The following is an 18,289-nucleotide window of genomic DNA, read 5'->3' as shown; positions in this document are numbered from 1 at the left end:
ACTCTCACACACACACACACACACACACACACACACACACTCACACATGTTTTAGATGTTTACCTGAAGAGTTCTCACTTGACACAGTTTTAATTCTACCAGTATATGCAGTCAATACTGATAGTATCTAATAATTGTTATTGTTCAAAATGATGTGTCATAAATGTTTAATGCTACTGCGGTGTGTGTGTGTGTGTGTGTGTGTGTGTGTGTGTGTGTGTGTGTGTGTGTGTGTGTGTGTGTGTGTGTGTGTGTTTTCGTATGTGTGTTGTAGATGACATCATCAGGCCTCCCAGAGCTGACCGGCTCTCAGGATCTAAAGTACGTGTTTGATGCTCTTCAGCCCCACAACACAGATGCCGAGGCCACCATCTTCTTCACCAGGTACACTGTTGTCTTTAGTCCCAGTCCTGGTCCTCATACGACCGTTTTCTCTTCCTCTCATCTTTGCAGCAGAGGTGAAATCTTAATTATGATCCTGTGACTCTACACAGCATCAAGGCAGAAGGTTGATTTTCTTCATAAGTTCAGCTGTTGTCTTGGCCCCATCTTTAATTCTGAGCAGAGTGAGAAAACTCCACCAGGTGACAGTATATACAGAGAAATTAGCAATCTCACAGTGTAGCAACAAAACCTCCTCACACACTTGAAACAGGATAAGGGCATACTTTCTTTTGTTTTTTGGAAAGCCAGTCTGGCTGGGTTAGAGCTTAACCTAAACAGAAAATAAACAGAGAATATTCTTTAGAGAAATTAAAAAAAAACAAAAAAACGCATATTTACATTTTTACTAATACGCCTCCATCTCTGTCTTATTTCTCCTCCGGTTCCAGACTCATTGAGTCCAGTCTGGGTAGTGTTGCCACCAAGTTCAACTTCTTCATCCACAACCTCGCTCAGCTTCGATTCTCTGGTCTACCGGCAAATGATGAGCCCATCCTGTCCTTCTCTCCCAAGATCTACACCATGAAACAGGAGGGCCGTATCCACCACGCCTCCATCTTCTCCTTTCAGAAGAGATACAACCCTGACAAGCACTACGTCAGTAACGGCATTATTTATTCTTTAGGACTATCTTCTTGTTATGTTGCAGTTTTAGTCTGGAGTTAAAAGCATGACGGTCTTCTCTCTACAGACCTATGTGGTGAGACTCCTGAGGGATGGTCACAATGAGCCCCAGTTCATCTTCCGCACTTTTGATGAGTTTCAGGAGCTACACAACAAACTCACCATCCTCTTCCCCCTCTGGAAGCTGCCGAGGTTGGACTCTACCACCTCCACCATACTGTCTGTACACATCTGTGTCCGTCTGTTCACAGCTGCTGTCTGTGGCCTGTGCAGAAGGATTTCTAGGATTTCTTTGCAGCTCAGTATGAGTGATGTCACATCTCCTCCCCCTTTATGATGACCTCTTCACTCTGCCTTCAGATGTTGCCATTCAGAACAACTATTAACACTTGATTTACCACCTGCTTGGACAACACTGTGACCAGAACCATTTCTAATTCGGCCTGAATGTCACATTAAATATTGACTATGTCTTTAATCTCTCCCAGTTTTCCCAACAAAATGGTGCTTGGTCGCACCCACATCAAAGAAGTGGCCGCCAAGAGAAAGTTGGAACTAAACAACTACATTCACAACCTGATGAGGAGCTCCACGGAGGTCACACAGGTGCACCCCCACTCACAATCCCATGAACTAAATCCTGTTAATGATGCTGACGAATCAATAAAACAGTCAATTGCTGTCTTCTTCTAGTGTGACCTGATCTACACCTTCTTTCATCCAATTGCACGGGATGATAAGACGGAAGGCTTAGATACCACTCCCAAAGCACCAGGTACACTTTTGAGTCTTTAAGTATTCTTGAAGGTTATTATACACTGTCGCCTTACAGCAAGAAGGTTCCAGGTTGGAGCCCTGGCTGGAGCACAGGGTCTGTCTGTGTGGAGTCTCCATGTTGTCCCTGTTCCTGCTGGGTTCTCTCTGGTACTCCAGCTTCCTCCACAGTCCAAAGACATCAAGAGGGGACCAGGTTAATCCAGACTCTAAATTGACTGTAGGTGTTGCTGGGAGAGCCAATGGTTGTCTGTCTCTATGTGTTGGCCCTGCCATGGACTGGTGACCTGTCCAGGGGGAACCCCGCCTCTCGCCCAAAGGGTGCTGGGACAGGCTCCACCCCCCGCAACCCTTAACAGGATAAGCGGAAGAAAATGGATGGATGGACTTCTATTCACTGCATTTTTCATTTCCTTTTTTTTTTCATTTGGCTTTTTCTCTTAAGTCCAGATCTGGACTGAAATTGTTCAGCTTGGACAGCGACTTTCTTGAATACATTTGCTGAGCTACTCGTAGATCAGATGGTGGGAAGAAGCCGGAGAAAGAGAGAACCCACGCAGGCACAGGGAGAACATGCAGACTCCACACAGAAAGATTCCGTGCTCCAGCCGGGACTCGAACCAGGAACCTTCTTTCTGTGAGGCGACAGTGCTGACCACTGCACCACCGTGCTGCCTTTGTAGAAAAGTGTATTACAGTAGTTTACTTTTGAGACATCTCTCTCTACTGCCCCTCTGCTAACGTGCTCTCAGCTGTCCTGTCAGGCTCGGGGCTCTGTAATGCACACAGAGGATCTTAATATACTGTGGCCTTTTTGATAATTTGTGGTTTTAATGTAGCGATGATTGTGTCTGTCTGTTGCAGAGCCTCCTCTGAGTCCCACTTCTGGTCGGGTAGAAGGAGAAGTGAAACTGTCAATCTCCTACAGAAACAGCACCCTCTTCATCATGGTCATGCACATCCGAGACCTGGTAAACATATTGATGATGTCATACACATCCTGAGCTGCCGTGGCAACACACTCAAACATTCGTTCTAGCATATGATGTGTTAGTCTGGTTTATCTTGAGCTGTCGGTCCATCCATCTGCTCCTTTCAGGTTTCTGAAGATGGAGCAGATCCCAACCCGTACGTGAAAACATACCTACTTCCAGATCCACACAAGACTTCCAAACGCAAGACGAAGATCTCGAGGAAAACGAGAAACCCTACATTCAATGAGATGGTTGGGAAATACTGAAATAATCATTACCTCTTTTGATTTAAAAAAAAAAGCTTCTGGTCTAACAGATAAAGCCACCATTTTTAAATGTTTTTACTCACTTGTTCCTCCTCCTCCTCTTCAGCTGGTGTACAGTGGCTACAGCAAGGAAACGCTGGGCCTGCGGGAGCTGCAGCTGAGCGTGCTCAGTGCTGAGTCACTGCGTGAGAACTACTTCCTGGGCGGTATTACGCTCAGACTCAAAGACTTCGACCTCAGCAAGGAGACGGTCAAGTGGTACAAACTTACGGCCGTCCCTTACTTCTAACTCCCACCTGCCTTTCTCGAATGTGGGAGCAACTCCGCCTCTCCAGAAAGAAGCTGCATTCACATCATATGGGGAAGAAGGCGGTAGATGCCACCTTACTTGAAAATACAGTTCACCTCAGCTTTCAGTTCATGAAAATGCTACTTCAGAACTTTGGGGAACCTGTTTTTCTGACTTCAGGCAGGATGAATTGGTAGTGTCAGGGGTGACATTTGAATACAACACCAGACAAACGTTTCCTTCACATAAATCAGGTGATCATGATCGCTTTTCCAGGGCGCCTTGGTGAATCACTTACAAAGAAAAGCAGAAATGTGTTGAACGGCTTCTCAACCTGATCCGTAAACTCCCACCGCAGCGTCCTCGCAAGGTTGCATTGCTTTGCTGCAGCAGCATCGTGCTTCTCCAACAGTTCCTCCCATATGACATGAATGCAGACTAAATCCGCCTTCAGACGCGCCTCCGAGGACGACTCACACGAAGAGGAGCCTCCCTTTCTCTTCCACCACCGAAACGAATCGAGATTGTTTCTGTGACAAACAATCGCCTCTCATTTCATGTCTCTTTTCCTAAACTATAATGAAGAGCTGTAATGTTTTGTACATTTTGATATTAGAGGACCAAAATGGCTTACTTTCAAAAGAGTATATATAGATTGACACATTTATTTTTTAAGGAATAGAAAGGGGGCTAATTTTTACACTTGTTTATTTTCTACATAGAAAAATTAGGAGGCATCATGGTTTCCCTCTTTACTGCAGACACCTTTTGATTAGAGTAGTTCCACACACCAGATCCAGTGATTCCCCAAGAATGTGCCAAAAGTAGAGGGAGGGATGGCAAATCAAACGCTCCCCTCAGTCGGGAGCGGAACAGGGTGCCTTTGTCCGTGCTCACAATCTTTTTAGTGCTCAACTTGGCCTTATTGCTAGATATATTTTATTAACAACGCGACATGTCCTTATTAAAGAAAAATTTATATTCTGTAAAGTTATATCAGTAGTTCTTCCAGAGCAGGTGCGGTGCCAGAGCGGCATCCTAGAGTAACAGTGGGCTTCCACTAAATGGACACTACCAGGTCTCTTTCTCATACTTGACTATTTCAACATAGCACACCGTTAAGGGGAATTTGTATCATAAGCTTTGGAACACACTCTTGTCAGCGCTCCGGAAGATGAGACTAGAGTCGCCCAGTAATGCTGATCAAACGATTGCCCCTCGCTCCCCTCAGGTGGTTTAAAACCACATTTCAGATGTTTGATATTAGCTGTTAGTAACCGAGTTACCGCTGGAGTCTGGACTTGAGGCTGTTTCAGCTCAGGCAGCAATACCACTCCCACTTGCAGTGCCTACCTACCAGTGGTGTAATGACGCCGGCCGGGATGGGCTACCGGGTCAAACGGATGCCGGTGATGTCCAGATCCAGACAGCTTTTCTGTTTCAGGAACACTCTGAATGTGGAGGGGATTTCATGCCAACTGATCAGCACTGAAAAGGCAACTTTGACTTACATCTTCACAAAAAGGGAACAAGATCCTGCGCAAGAGATTAGCTGCTTTCCTCTCTGCTAGCTAACCACAAAGTTGTTAATGTTTAATAAAGAAATTAAGATGAATTTATCTGAAAGTGTGTTTTTAAGAAAAGATCGACAAGAAAATGATCGAAACGCAACACTCACTATGAATATTAGTGACTTGATCCACTCTTTTAGTGTCTGTACAAAGAAAGCAAACAGAGTTTGTGTTAACATGGCCAGTTATTTATTCTTAATTGGTGACCTGTAACCCGAATGGATCAGTGTGTACTGTAATCCCTCTTTCCTAAAGCAAATTAAATGTTTTTGGAACAAGTTGGGAGTGAGATTTTATTTTTGTTAAGTCGATGAGTTTGATTGTGCGGAAACTTGTTTGTTTTTTTTGTTTTTTTGTCCCGCCAGAATTTGTAACACATCCTTAGTGTTCAGTCATACCAGGCACGCGGTTGACCTGCAGTTTAACAAGGTGACTGTGGCTTTAGCCTGGTTTTGTGGGTTAATCTAGTTGGCTGCTTCAGGGTTTCAACCCAGTGACACCTCCCTGTGACAACTGCCCCCCCCCCCTTTTGTCCCCATCTGCATCCGTAAAGCATCAAGAACTTCTCTCCATCCTGCTCTGCTGCATTACATTTATTCATTAAAACGAATTTGAACAAATAGTCTGTCCTGCTGTGTATCATGATGGCTCAGAAAAAGCTAAATACCTATGACGTGTTTTCCCTGGAGTAGAAGACAGGACACTGCAGTAGAGTCACAGCACATGGATGACAAAGCATTGATTAGTGGCAGGAGCTCTAAGAATGTAAATGACAAAACTTCCAAATCACATATTTTCGCCAGTTGGCCTGGCAACAAAACTCCATGATCCAACCATAAGTCATTCGTGGTTCATTTATTGTTTGAATACAAGTAGGTTTGGCCATATCCATCTATCATCTATCATGTTAGGAAAACATCTACACCCACTAACAGTTGGGGTGAGAGGCAGTTTGTGGCAGATAAAGAGAGAAAGATAAAGTAACTGCTTGTCTCCTACACCTGGAGGGGAAAAGTCGATATATTTATTTATATATATATAGACTTTTCCCCTCCAGGTGTAGGAGACAAGCAGTTACTTTATCTTTCTCTCTTTACGTCATAATTATGTAACAAGTGACATCCTGATTGTACACGAAGTTTCTCTGAGGACAGAAAATCACTTCCGTTTACAACACTATATCTTTTTCTGAAAACAAATTAATTACAACCAGGAGGAATTCGCTGTCGTGTACAAGTGGCACTAATAAAGACAGAATCAAATAAAAACGTGTACAGTCAGAATTGAGGTTGTGCGGCGTCTACACGGCGCATAGTGACGTCATTGCGTCATTTCCGACGCAGGCGCAAAGTACCATTTTCTGTCGCGTGTGCGGCCTCTCTTCCTCCACCGCCATCATGGGTCGCATGCACGCTCCTGGGTAAGCGCCGTTTTTATCATTTTAAAGTGAAAAAATGCCGATTCATCTCGGGTTTAAAGACGCGGTGTTGGATCTAAACATACACTGAGCGACGAGGGAGCGCTCTGAGATCGACATGTCAACTCAGGAGTGGTAAAAATGTCTGAAATAAACGGATCCTCTAATGGACATCTGATGCTAGGTAGCTAGCGTTAGCAGATGCTAGCGGCTCTCGGCGATTCTGCGGTTCACCTCATTCAGTCAACGACATATTTGACTTCCATATCCCAAATATTAAAGAAATATTTTCTTCATCTAGATTAAAACACTCGAAATACTCGCACTAAAAGTACATTTTGTCCTGACCGGAGTGCTAGTATCAGCAGCTAACGTTAGATGTGCCTGTATTAGCAGCTAACGTTAGCTGTCACCATCAACCCCTCGATCAGGCGAAATAGTTTGACTTGAGAAAGTTTTAGTTTTGACGTAACCCGCTCATTTGTCCGCTCCTTGCTTTCCCGGTCCCACGTCAGACTGCCGGGGGTCTAACGAGCAGCCTGTTCTCTCTCTTCCAGAAAGGGCTTGTCCCAGTCAGCTCTGCCTTACCGGCGCAGTGTTCCCACTGTAAGTGTCGCTACATCTGCAGAAATACCGACTGATGACGGAATGATTTCTTCCGTTTTATTGATGTTGATCGTCTCAAACGATTCTTGTCCTAACAGTGGTTGAAACTCACATCTGATGACGTCAAAGAGCAGATTTTCAAGCTGGCCAAAAAAGGCCTGACCCCCTCTCAGATCGGTAAGTTGAATATAAATGTGTAATCCATGTAAATCCATATGAGCCTGGCAAGTCAGAAAAAAAGAGAGGGGAAAAAAAAACAACTTGATTTGCAAGTAAATTTACTGGCCTGAGATCAGCTTCTGTCCCCTGTAACTACAACATTCAGTCCATTCCAAAAATTGATGGCAACAGTTAACTGCAAGTACATGATGCAACTTGGTGAAGTTGGCATTCAGTTGGCAGGCTAACAGTACATTCAGAGCTCAGCAGTGCAGCTCAGACACAATGCAGCCTGGTCAGCAGTTCAACCAGGTGGTGATAGACAGAGTGCCTGGCGTGACAGAAAAAACAGAATGATGGCGAGGCTTTTGGAACATGGCTGCTCTCCGGGACCGTTTTTTGGGGCCCCGTGCCGAATGTGATATTAGGAAATGGAAAAGAACAATGACCAATGAATTGGTTGATTACTTTTTTGTTTTTTCCTTTTTTAACATATATATATATAAAGGACAAAATACCTGCTTGTGATGGCATAAACGGAGTTCCAAACAATTGTTACAAAGATTTAAATTGAAGGGCAAACCCACTATCATCTAAGTAAACAAAAAGACGTCTGGCCGTGTCAACATTCACAAAGATACATTAATTGAAGTAGAATTCAGGGTTGGGCTGTCATTGGGGGGCAGTACATCGCAGCGTGCTGGACTAAGAGGTCAGTAGGTGTGTATCTGTAGGTGATTGGCAGGTCATAAAAGTTTCTAGTTTTCCGATGTCCTATCAACGTGTAGTCACATTTTCTTTCCTCCACAAAGTTATAACTTCCACCAGAAACGCTTTTTCCTCCTGTACGCCATAATTAAAAAAAACAACAGACACACACAGACAGAGTCCACTCGCTGCTGAAAATAAATCAGCAGTTTTTGCACGGTGACAAAGCACCATCCAAATTTGCTCTGGTCTTATCCAGTCTGGTAGCCTGCAGCTGCCTGAGTGAGCGTAACATTACTTTGAGGTACTGTAACGTTAAATCATCCATGGTGCTGTGACTGACTGGGTTAGTTTAGCAAGGTAATATTTAAGCTAGGTTATCCGAACTCTCTTGGCTTGCTAACATATCATGTCACCCTCGACTGATATCAGTGAAGCGTGACAGACGCAGCGATGCAGCTCATGGGAAACTTGTTAAATTATTCTTTTACTTCGTGAATTGGTTATTATAAACTTAGCATTACCAAACTGCTCTGGTCTACTTCAGTGAGCACTGTTGGCTTTTCAGCACTTGACACTGCTTCACACTCACGCTGTTGGGTTGCTGAGCGTGACAGGAGTCAGAGCGCCCTCTACTGGATACACAAGGACATCATTTCTGAGAAACACCATCCTAAAAGCATTTTATTACTGAAAATTCACTTTTAAGAGACAAACTGCATGCGTTCATGGCATCGGCAACTCAGCTGGCTCTTCTTCTAAATGTGTCAGAGGTCTGATGGCTTTTCCTGGTGTAGAGCGGATTTGTGATTCTCTTATAGTGGGGCTTCTTTTTTTGAAACTTCAGTCACAAACACCGACTGTTTTTGGTGAAATGTCCTGCTCAAGTGCTGGAGAAATCTTTTGAATTGAGGAATGGGGGATGAAATGTCTGCATGAACATTGTTTGGTCCAGGCTCTTCTGTCATGAAGTTTGAATACATTTTTTTTAATATATAAATCTGCCAAGAACTTGATAATGATCATAAGTTCTGTTACTTTGGTAAATGCTCTCTGTTGATGTTATGCTCGAGGTGAACAAATAAAATGGTGCTCCAAACTTTGACTTGTCAAAGTTGTCATTGCCAAACTTGATAAACCTGTTAGCATTATCTCCAGCAGCTAACAGTCTCTGCTCAGCTTGCGTGTCACTAATTGTACCGGCGTCCATCTCCTTGACTAGGTGTGATTCTGAGGGACTCCCATGGTGTGGCCCAGGTACGTTTTGTCACTGGCAACAAGATCCTGAGGATCCTCAAGTCCAAAGGCCTGGCCCCTGACCTGCCAGAGGATCTGTACCACCTCATCAAGAAGGCTGTGGCCGTCAGGAAGCATCTGGAGAGAAACAGAAAGGTAAAACGAGGCTCGATCCAGAAGCTGGAGCAGCTGTTGATGGGCCGTTGTTTTGTTGATCAGCTTCTCAAATGTGTTGATTTGTACGTTTGGGGACTTTGCTGGTTGTTGCTGGTTTGCTGCCCACAAATGGAGGGAAAAAAAAGAGTTTAGTCTTTTGCTTAAGATTCAGGATCCTTTCTTAAAGCAGGAGCGAGGTTATTTTAGAGTCAATGTTGAGACACACAGCCGTGGTGAATGCTGGATGGAGCTGTAACACAACATTTTGCAACGCTACTTGCAGGACAAGGACGCCAAGTTCCGCCTGATTCTCATTGAGAGCAGAATCCACAGGCTGGCCCGTTACTACAAGACCAAGAGAGTTCTGGCCCCCAACTGGAAGTAGTACGTATTGAATCTTGTTTCGTCACCAGAATTTGCTTGGAAAGGAAAATGATTCTTTCAAGTCAATTATGTGATTGAAAGGTGGTGGCAACAGATTTTGGATGTGTTGCTTTTAGTTTATTTGTGTTTAGGGGGAGAAAACAACAACCTGCACAGTTCATTGTCCTGCTCTTCTGTTTTTAGAGTAGCGATATTTCTGTTGTGCTAGAAAAAAAAAAAAGCTGGAGGTAAATTAGCAGAGCGGCTCCTTGGTGCCACCTCTGCCAGTCCCCTTCACACATCCTGGTGTCGTACAGCACTGGCAGGGCCAGAAGAACGTTTGAATCGTCAATGCCTGTACCTACATGTACCCAGCGTTCCATCACAACCTGAGAATGATGGCTGCGTTGTTCGCGCGGCAATGGAACACGAATATTCCGCTTTCTCTGCCTGTGTGCGACTCACGTTTGAATGAAGCGGGGAACTGAAGTTAGCTGCCGCTTCCCTCCTGCCAAGAGTCTTACAGAACGGAGAGATCCGCACAAAATGGAAATTTACTGTTGTTACCAGGTTATAACCAGTGTTGTTTTCGTCACGCTGGACGAAAACTAAAATGACGACGTCAGACCCCTTTTTTCCATGACGAAAATGAGACTAAGACGAACGTCACCATCGCCCTGTAAAGACTAAAATGTGACGAAATTGTATACATTTTCGTCTGACGAGGACGAGACGAGACTAAATTGTTCATGGGTGGACGATCAAAGTTTCAAAACATGCGTTTTTTTTCCGCCAAGTATAACATGCGTGCAATGTCAATCAAGCTCAAACATCAGAATGGAGCCAACTGTAGCTTTTGGTCCTCATGGTCACGCCCCCATCATCAGTACACACGCAGTAAAAGCCTCTCTCTTGCGTGCGCGCACACACATGCACACACACAGAGACAAGTCTGGGCCTGTCTGCAGCGTACGAGACTCACACCACGGCAGCAGCAGCGGTGTCGGGTGGTCGTGAAAAGAGGGATGATTAAAGCATCGCTTTAGTCAATGTGAGGCTCGCCCTGTGATGCATTTTCTTTTTTGTATTAAGCCTAAAGTTTGGTGGTGGTTCCACCTCCCCCGTGGCGTAGAGACCGCTTCCTAGTGCTACATGCTAAAGCTAGAATGAACGGGGCTGCCAGGGGCCCCGCTAATGTTGGCTGGTTTAAACCAGCCCTTCTATTAATCTTCATATGGAAGTCAAGTGTGCTTTTATTTTTTGTTTAATCCTATTTTATTGTGATACAATACTCATATTGTGTGCTAGTGTGTTGTCTGCTTCTGCAACAAAATAATAAAAGTAAAAGATAGAGAAAGAAAGAGGGGGGGAAAAAACTCCCCTTTGAAGGTTGGATCAGTTTCAGTGCTTCATTCTAACACCTGTATTGGCCTAGTAAGTACATACACATATATCTTTTATTTATAGGTATCTTTGATATTTGACTAAAACCTTTTGAGTTTTCGTCGACTAAAACTATCAAGGATAGAAATGACGAAAATGTGACTAAAACTAAGAAGCATTGAGTCCCAAAGACTAAAACTAAATCCAAAATGCCTGCCCAAAACAACACTGGCGATAACAGAGATTTAAATGTTTCAGGACATCAAGACGCATCATGTAACATCAAGCTAACACGCTAGCCCGCGTTCCTAAGAGTGGAAATGGTCGATTCCCTGCCCAAACGTGCCGTGTGGCTCAGCCATTGCAAATTCCTATTATCGTCATTTCTAAAAGGATGGTGAAATTATTGGTGCGCATTTGAACTGGGCCGTTGTGTCGGGTTGCTGTTTGTTTGTTTGTTTGTTTGTTTGGTGCCTTTTTCAGGAGTGCGGCCCTTAATTGTTGATGATCTTTCTGTTTACAGTGAGTCCTCTACAGCTTCTGCTCTGGTGGCGTAAACTCCACACCTTTTTTGGATTAATAAAACCGATTTAAGTTGGACTAAAAAAAATTGCTTCTCCTGTGGTTTGTTTTGGTTTTCTTAAGTATTACTTTCTCTCATCTGTTGTTGATAACCAGGCCTAAATTTGGTCACGGTTCAGGTACGTGGTTGAGACGTGAATCACAAGTGGAGAAGGTTTTCACTTTCCACCTCCCACGTGTTACTTTAAAACGTTTACTTTTTCTGTTTTTAGACTTTTGTGGGGTTTTCGGGGCGACTCGAATCGGGGTATCTAGACATGGAAACTACAGGGATACGTCACACGTGACGTAAGTAGAAGGGCCGGGGCTGAGCGAGGAGCTCGGGGATCAACGACGGCCAACGGCCAATCAGCGCGGTCCTGACGTCACGTTTGTTTATTATATGAAGCCCTGCTCCCTCCACCAGTCACTCAGCCCTTTACTACTACAGCCTAACACTCAACAAAGAAAATGGAGAGAATACTGGAAAGCTTTTGACGAGGAAGACACAAAATGGCTCAGACCAGCCGGAAAATGACGCGACAGCACGGCGACGCTCATCTGTCACTCACCAACACGCGGAATCTCTTTGTTTTCGACGAGGAATACCAGAATACGTGAAGCGTTTTGTTTGTTTTTTTTTCCTGCCTCGAATTTTGTTACCGCCGTAATGAAGAAGAAGAAAATGGCTACGGTTGCTGTGTCCGGGGAGAGTTGCGAGCCCACAGCGATGGAGAGGTTCGGTAGCGGAGGGATGGCGCTTCTGCCGTGGACCAAACAGCTGCTCACCGTGTTGTGGGAACAGCTTCGGCTGCTGGTTCAGGTCATTTACTACACCTTTGTATCAGGTAAGAGGAAGCCTGCTACCTGCCTACCCGCTCTAACCCTTCGCTCCCGCAGCAAAGTTTAAAACGCCGATGGGGCGTTCACGGGCTCTTCCCCGAAATGACTCGGCGTTCTTTCCCTCACGTCTCCTTCTGACTTGGCACCAGTCACTAAGTTATGAGTCATGACCCTGAATTGGCTGCTGACGCCCCCGTCGGCAATGCTGGTGTGGCGGAACGCAAATTTGAACTTTAAACGGCTGCAAACTGAAATAGAGCGAAGTGGGTTGCCTGGCCATGTTTCAGAACTCGTCTGCCATGAATACCCATGTTATGTATTGGCAGGATACACATTTCGTCATGTTGCTCAGTAAAGACAAATAATAATCGCCTCGTTGGCAAAAAATAAACAAGAACAAGACCACTTTCTGAAACATCCTCAAAAACTTCCAGACAGGAAGGCGCACCTGATGTCTCGCAACGACTTGTCGTCTCAGTTTTGGGGGCGGGGCCTAACAACAAAAAGAAACTTTGGGTCAACAAAGTGAGGAAAGAAAGAGCAACATGTCGAAATCTGCCTGGGGGGCCTTCAGAGGTTGAAGTCAGATTAACCCGAGGTGGTTTGTGACGTCCACATGGAACAAAGTTTCATCAGACAGACCTAAAACTAAAAATACAAAACATTCCTTGAAGGAACAGAAGTTTTTATTTTGCCTAAAAAAAAAAAATTCTCTCCAAATTTCAGCAGCGTGCGCTTTGAGTTTGAGTTTGAGGGGATGAACCGTCGTTGAGATGCGCAAGTCTACAGGAATACCAGAGTCCAGACTGACACGCGTCCAAAGTTCATTTGATTTCACCAGAATTTTTTTAAAAAAGTGCTGCTCTTCTTGATTATTATGCTTCTTGACACCTTCCCCCTCTCCAGCTTTCCAGATGCTCAGGTTTGAGGTCCATTTTAGAATAACGGACGAGACTGGTCAGCACATCCAGCACATGACCACAGCCACAAACACAACCGAGTCCTTCCTGTTCTCCTCGTTGTTTGACGGCGACAACGGAGTCATGGTCGGCGGCTCAAATCCCCTTTCCAGCTTCTGCGCCGATGTCGGCGACCCTTTCAACGGGAAAACCCCCACCGAAGCCCTGCTCTCCAGTCTAGTCGCTGACGATCTCTGCTGCGAAAGAATTCGGCAGAAGGACGACGGCATCTTTCTGGGACCGCAGTCCAGCTGGAACATGAGCTTCCCCCGCGACTGGAAAATCTTCATGTCGAGCAGCGACTGCTCAAGCTCAAACGACGGCTGCCACAAGAACGACGAGGTGGTTTTCAAAGAGAGGATCAAGGAGAGAGTTTTCAAATCGGACACCTCAGAGGAGGAGAGAAGCTCTCACTGGAGTAGCGAGGAAGACCAGAACCTAGTAGAGTTTGACAGCGAGGAAAGTAGGAAGCTTTGGGACTCGCTGTCAAAATCGAGTGATCCTTACAACCCCTTCTTTTTCTCTGCCTGTATGTCAACAAACGGCAAGATGAATAACAGTAAGAGCGAGGTGAGGGGCAGCGGCGACGCTGACCTGATGTCAGTGAGCAAGGCCGGCGAGGAGATGTTGGGGCTGCACGGCCTGAACTTCTGGGTCAGTCGCTCTGACAGTGAGAGCAGCTGGAGCAGCTGGGCCAGCTCGGACGGTTCCAGCCCCGACATCGACAAAGAGGAGAGCGAGAGGCTCCTGGAGTTCTTTCGATGCCCCGAAGACCCCTACAATCCCATGTGTTTCACTGCCTGCACAGACACCAGCAGATCTCTCAGACCCGCACCCTCGCCCGCAACCCCCTCCAGGTCTGACACTGACACCGAGGAGAAGGAGAGCTGCTCCTCTTCGTCCTCTGAAGACGACGAAGAGGAGCAGCTCTGGATTTCTCTCTGCCAGACAAACGACCCGTACCACCCCCTCAACTTCAAAGCCAATCTTCACAGCTCCCCAATAACCACACCCCAGGCTAGAGAGGGTCCACGTGCTCCGAGTAGCCCACTTGATTCACCTGCAAAGCTCAAGACAGGCGAGTCAGCAGCCCCCCGAAAACCCACAGCCACCAGAAACACTCCAGCAGAGCGGCGGGCGAAGAATCACTCAGACAAGATCTTGGTGCCCTGGAAACGACCCGTGCAGACGTCTGGCTCGGCTCCGCAGGAGAAGAAGGACATCAAGGGGAGTGACACTCGGAAAAAGGTGACTATCCTGGTGTACGGACCCTTAACACGCGTCTGTGGTGTAGGTAGCTCACAGGGAAGGTCAGCTGTGTCCCTCTCACCGGTTAATTTAGGCTTCAGAATCTCAGAGGTGGTTTCACCAATATTTCAGAGTAACAATCCCATTAGCTTCTGCTGGAGGGAATCAACGCTGATGCTCACTTCCTGGTTGGTCCTCAGTTGCGTTGTTGCCTGCTGCACTTTCGACATTGCAAATACTCCAGAAACGCAAAATATGCAAAAAAAATAAATAAATACTGCAGCTCCACTTTGATTTGCTGTAGTTTCATGATGATTAAACTCAGTTCCTCAAAATTTCCACTGTCCTTCAACTCAGTACGGTTTTGTGTTTAGGGTTTTACTTTGGAAAATCCCCCAAGTTTCTAAACTTTATTATGATTTTGTATTTTTTTTAATCAACTCTTAAGGTTTTCAGCTACAGAACCTGTTCAGTATCAAACTTATAAGAGTTTAGGAGATTACTTTTATACTGTGTAGAACAATTCTTTTTTTTCCTCTTCTCTTTTGTTTCCTTATTTAGAACAGAACTACTGCTAATCATGACTCATCATATTTCCTGACAGCTGTTACCGCGTGTGTGTGTGTCATAGGATGAGTGGTCACTTCCTGTATAGACACAAACACTTGACCCACACTCAGATCGTTGTTTGTTGTTGCTGTGCAACAGCGCCAGTTGCGATGACTCACCTGTCATGTGACTTCTAAGACTCAGCAGGGGACTTCCACGTGGACAGGGTCAAGTGACAGCGCTGTTGCAATCCCTCTGCTTTCTTTGAATTTTTTTTAAGACCACAATAATCCCTGAGGCAGAATAGCGAGTGCGTCCTAATCCCGTGTGTATTGACCATCATTTTAATCCAGTGGAAGCGCAAAGCCTTCCTTCGTATCCTTGAAACAACACGTTTACCTTTTATTTCCTCTGGATTCCAGGTGCGATTCTCTCCTCTTGTCCAGGTCCACGTCATGCGGACGTGGCCGTTCGCTCGTCAGGCGTGCCGCAAAGGACCATGGGAAGAAATGGCACGAGACCGCGACCGCTTCGGCAGGCGGATCCGAGAGACGGAGCAGGCCGTCGGCTACTGCTTCGGCCACGCCCACAGAGAGAAGGCGCGGGCGTTCCTGGACGGTGCCTTGAAATGAAACCCTCAACACTGAATGTTGTATTTCCTATTCGGATGATGACTTGTGATTGGTTGCAATGCAACAGTGACTTTGATTTCGGCCAATGAGAAATGTTGACGATAGGCCGTCTTTAATGTTCGGTGTCAAGTTCAACAACCTTGTACCTCATGAGGTTTTTATATTTCGTGTGACTGTTGCACTGACTGCCACTTTCTCATAGCAACCTCAGCATTGATGTGTGGAATGTTGTTTTTATATGCCTTACATGCACTGACCTAGTAATGTACCTGCTGTCATGCCCTATGGAGCTCGTCCTGGAGCAGTTTTACCGTGGTTTCTGATTATTTGTAGGTGATTTATGTGTCTGCACAAACCAGTGGTGAATCTAGAAGTAGATGTGACGGTGTGATGAGAGGGCGGGGCTTCACGAAGCGTCGAAGGAGTTCTAGAATGTTCATTTAAGCTACACGAGCTATTATATAAAATCTAGTGCAATTTCTTTGACTTCCCGTCTTGTGTAACCGCCATCTTTGAGTGCGACCTTGGATCGTATTTATGTGGTTGTCGTAGTGAGTGGAATTACTTTGTCATGGCAGGTGTCTAAGTGTGTAGCGCACTTGTCATTAGCTACCTTGTGGACTAAATAAAAAGTGTAACATTCTAGTTTTGTGTTTTGTCGTTGCAGGCGTCACAAACGCCGCAAAAGAAAAGAGTTCACACGTGTGTGAATGCATTTCCTGTCTTAGCAGTAAAATTAAGACGTGCTGCTGGGCGGGGACAAAACATCAGTTTTTAAATATTTAAAAGTGGGTGACGGATGAACTGTCATTGCGAAAAAGATGTAAAAATGGTTCTTTTTGTACGGGTCAACGACAGCGCTAACATAGTGGAGACAGACAAAGACAGAAACGGCGGTGGCCATCAAAACCAGAACAGGAGATTTAAATTTACACAAAGCGGTTCAACCTCTGACCCAGTTTGAGTTCCATCTGAGTCACATGCTTAGGAAAGACTTACTCGTAGAGCCAGAAGTGTCACGTTCACACACACTTATACCCCCTCTTTTATTTTCCAAAGTGCTGACATTAAAGTACAAATACATCTGGAGTTTTGCGTTGAACCTCTTTCAACAGGGTTTTAAAAAGTATTCAGTGTAGTTCAATCCAAGGCCTAAAAAAAAAGTCTTAAATTTGATTTGATATGTGTTTTCTGATATTAAACATGAATTCAGTTGGCTTAAAAATTGTTTATGGCGAGGAAGGAAGGGACTTTGGCGTTTGAAATGTCTGAGTGACAGAGAAACACCGACCCAAAGCAACGATTTCCCTTCAAGTGTGTTTCTGTGGTTGAAATGAGATTTAGACAGAATTCAGGGTGGTTGTCCAGTAGGAACCCAGTTTAAGATGCTGGGGCCAACAAAACTCAACCGTCTCCAACGTTACTGAAAAAGAATGAACCAAAAACGGTCCATTCTTGGTTCATTTGTTGTTTTTCTACCTCAGCAGACATCTTCCAGCCTCCGTCTCCGCGCGCGTGCACGCAGCTCTTACCGCCTGTACGACCTCGGCGGTAACTCCTGTTTTGATTTAGCGTGGGCGCTTCAATTATTGAAGACCCGGTCAAATGTTTTATGCAGGAACGTCTCTGGACGTGGATGTTTTTATTCATCCAACCTCACCCATCACTTTTATATCATCACTGCACACGCTCACACTCACTCACACACACATACACACACACACACGCACGCGCATTCAGAAGCTCATAATTTCCCAGAAGGCCTGGAGTCTCCGTGCAGGCGGACTGCTGTAAGGCTGTCGTTAGACAACACTTAAAAACACAAAGTATGATGAAATGATTTTCCTCAGGGGAAAAAAAAAAATCAATTAGCAGGTCTCTTTCTCTCTCACTCTCTCTCTCACTCTCTCTCTCTCTCTCACTCACACACACACACACTCTGCTGTGTCAACGGCGTCTTGCTGATGTCCCGTCTACATGTTGTGAAGGTAATGCATCTCCTGCTGGACTCATCACACAGAACAATGAGGGTTCCCCCAATGAGCGACCTGCTTCGACGTGACTAGAAAAAAAAACAACAACAAGTGACCTCAGAAGCTTTCAGGGAGAAACTGCGTGATTTTCCTTTCATAACGAGCCGGGATGAGCAGGTTGCTGTGGAGAAGCTGTCAACGATCCTCTCCAGCAGCACCAGAGAAGGAACCTTTTCAATAAGTAAACAGTGTGAAACCCATTAGGAAGAGTGTGTGTGTGTGTGTGTGTGTGTGTGTGTGTGTGTGTGTGTGGCTGTCCGTTGTACGTCACGTCCACTGGGACTCGAGGACGACCTGAGAAAATGGTGGTGGTGGTCAAAGGTCAAGGTCGCTGTCACCTCATGTAAACAGGATGTAGCAGGGACATCTTGAAGGAAGTTCTACTGATTTGGCACAAATGTCCACTGCAACTCCAGGACGACCCGGAAATGTTTTGGTGGTCAAAGGTCAAGGTGACTGTGACGGGCCACAGGCTTTCCTTCTCCCTGGTGTGT

General features: G+C 45.4%; 3 protein-coding genes and 1 non-coding gene across 4 annotated transcripts in view; all 4 read left to right on the top strand.

The window, feature by feature from the left end:
* Positions 1-5,494, top strand: part of pik3c2a (phosphatidylinositol-4-phosphate 3-kinase, catalytic subunit type 2 alpha) — a 46,824-nt gene extending 41,330 nt beyond the window's left edge. Inside the window, exons 26-33 of the mRNA XM_086209644.1 lie at positions 275-384; positions 834-1,041; positions 1,136-1,260; positions 1,557-1,674; positions 1,762-1,843; positions 2,707-2,813; positions 2,942-3,067; positions 3,189-5,494. Coding sequence (XP_086065770.1) covers positions 275-384; positions 834-1,041; positions 1,136-1,260; positions 1,557-1,674; positions 1,762-1,843; positions 2,707-2,813; positions 2,942-3,067; positions 3,189-3,371 — 1,059 coding nt within the window. The 3' untranslated portion in view covers positions 3,372-5,494. The remainder of the gene's footprint in view (positions 1-274; positions 385-833; positions 1,042-1,135; positions 1,261-1,556; positions 1,675-1,761; positions 1,844-2,706; positions 2,814-2,941; positions 3,068-3,188) is intronic.
* A 764-nt stretch (positions 5,495-6,258) lies between these two features.
* On the top strand, positions 6,259-11,580 carry rps13 (ribosomal protein S13). Its single transcript, XM_086209643.1, has 6 exons — positions 6,259-6,362; positions 6,917-6,965; positions 7,064-7,142; positions 9,055-9,224; positions 9,508-9,608; positions 11,494-11,580. Exons 1-6 carry the CDS (start codon positions 6,340-6,342, stop codon positions 11,525-11,527), a joined length of 456 nt encoding a protein of 151 aa, XP_086065769.1. The 5' UTR covers positions 6,259-6,339; the 3' UTR covers positions 11,528-11,580.
* On the top strand, positions 9,757-9,891 carry LOC147259320 (small nucleolar RNA SNORA19). Its single transcript, XR_015117378.1, has one exon. It is a non-coding gene; the product is annotated as a small nucleolar RNA SNORA19 (small nucleolar RNA).
* A 300-nt stretch (positions 11,581-11,880) lies between the features above and the next one.
* LOC147259318 (uncharacterized) lies at positions 11,881-16,407 on the top strand. Its single transcript, XM_086209642.1, has 3 exons — positions 11,881-12,379; positions 13,281-14,581; positions 15,553-16,407. Exons 1-3 carry the CDS (start codon positions 12,202-12,204, stop codon positions 15,760-15,762), a joined length of 1,689 nt encoding a protein of 562 aa, XP_086065768.1. The 5' UTR covers positions 11,881-12,201; the 3' UTR covers positions 15,763-16,407.
* The last annotated feature ends 1,882 nt before the right edge of the window (positions 16,408-18,289 follow it).

This window comes from Aulostomus chinensis, chromosome 7, assembly GCF_037954235.1.
Source record: "Aulostomus chinensis isolate RoL2024-O1b breed Wild chromosome 7, RoL_Achi_v1.0, whole genome shotgun sequence".
Taxonomy (NCBI): Eukaryota; Metazoa; Chordata; class Actinopteri; order Syngnathiformes; family Aulostomidae; genus Aulostomus; species Aulostomus chinensis.
The sequence above is the reverse complement of the archived record's forward strand: the minus strand, read 5'-3'. Positions and strand labels throughout refer to the sequence as shown.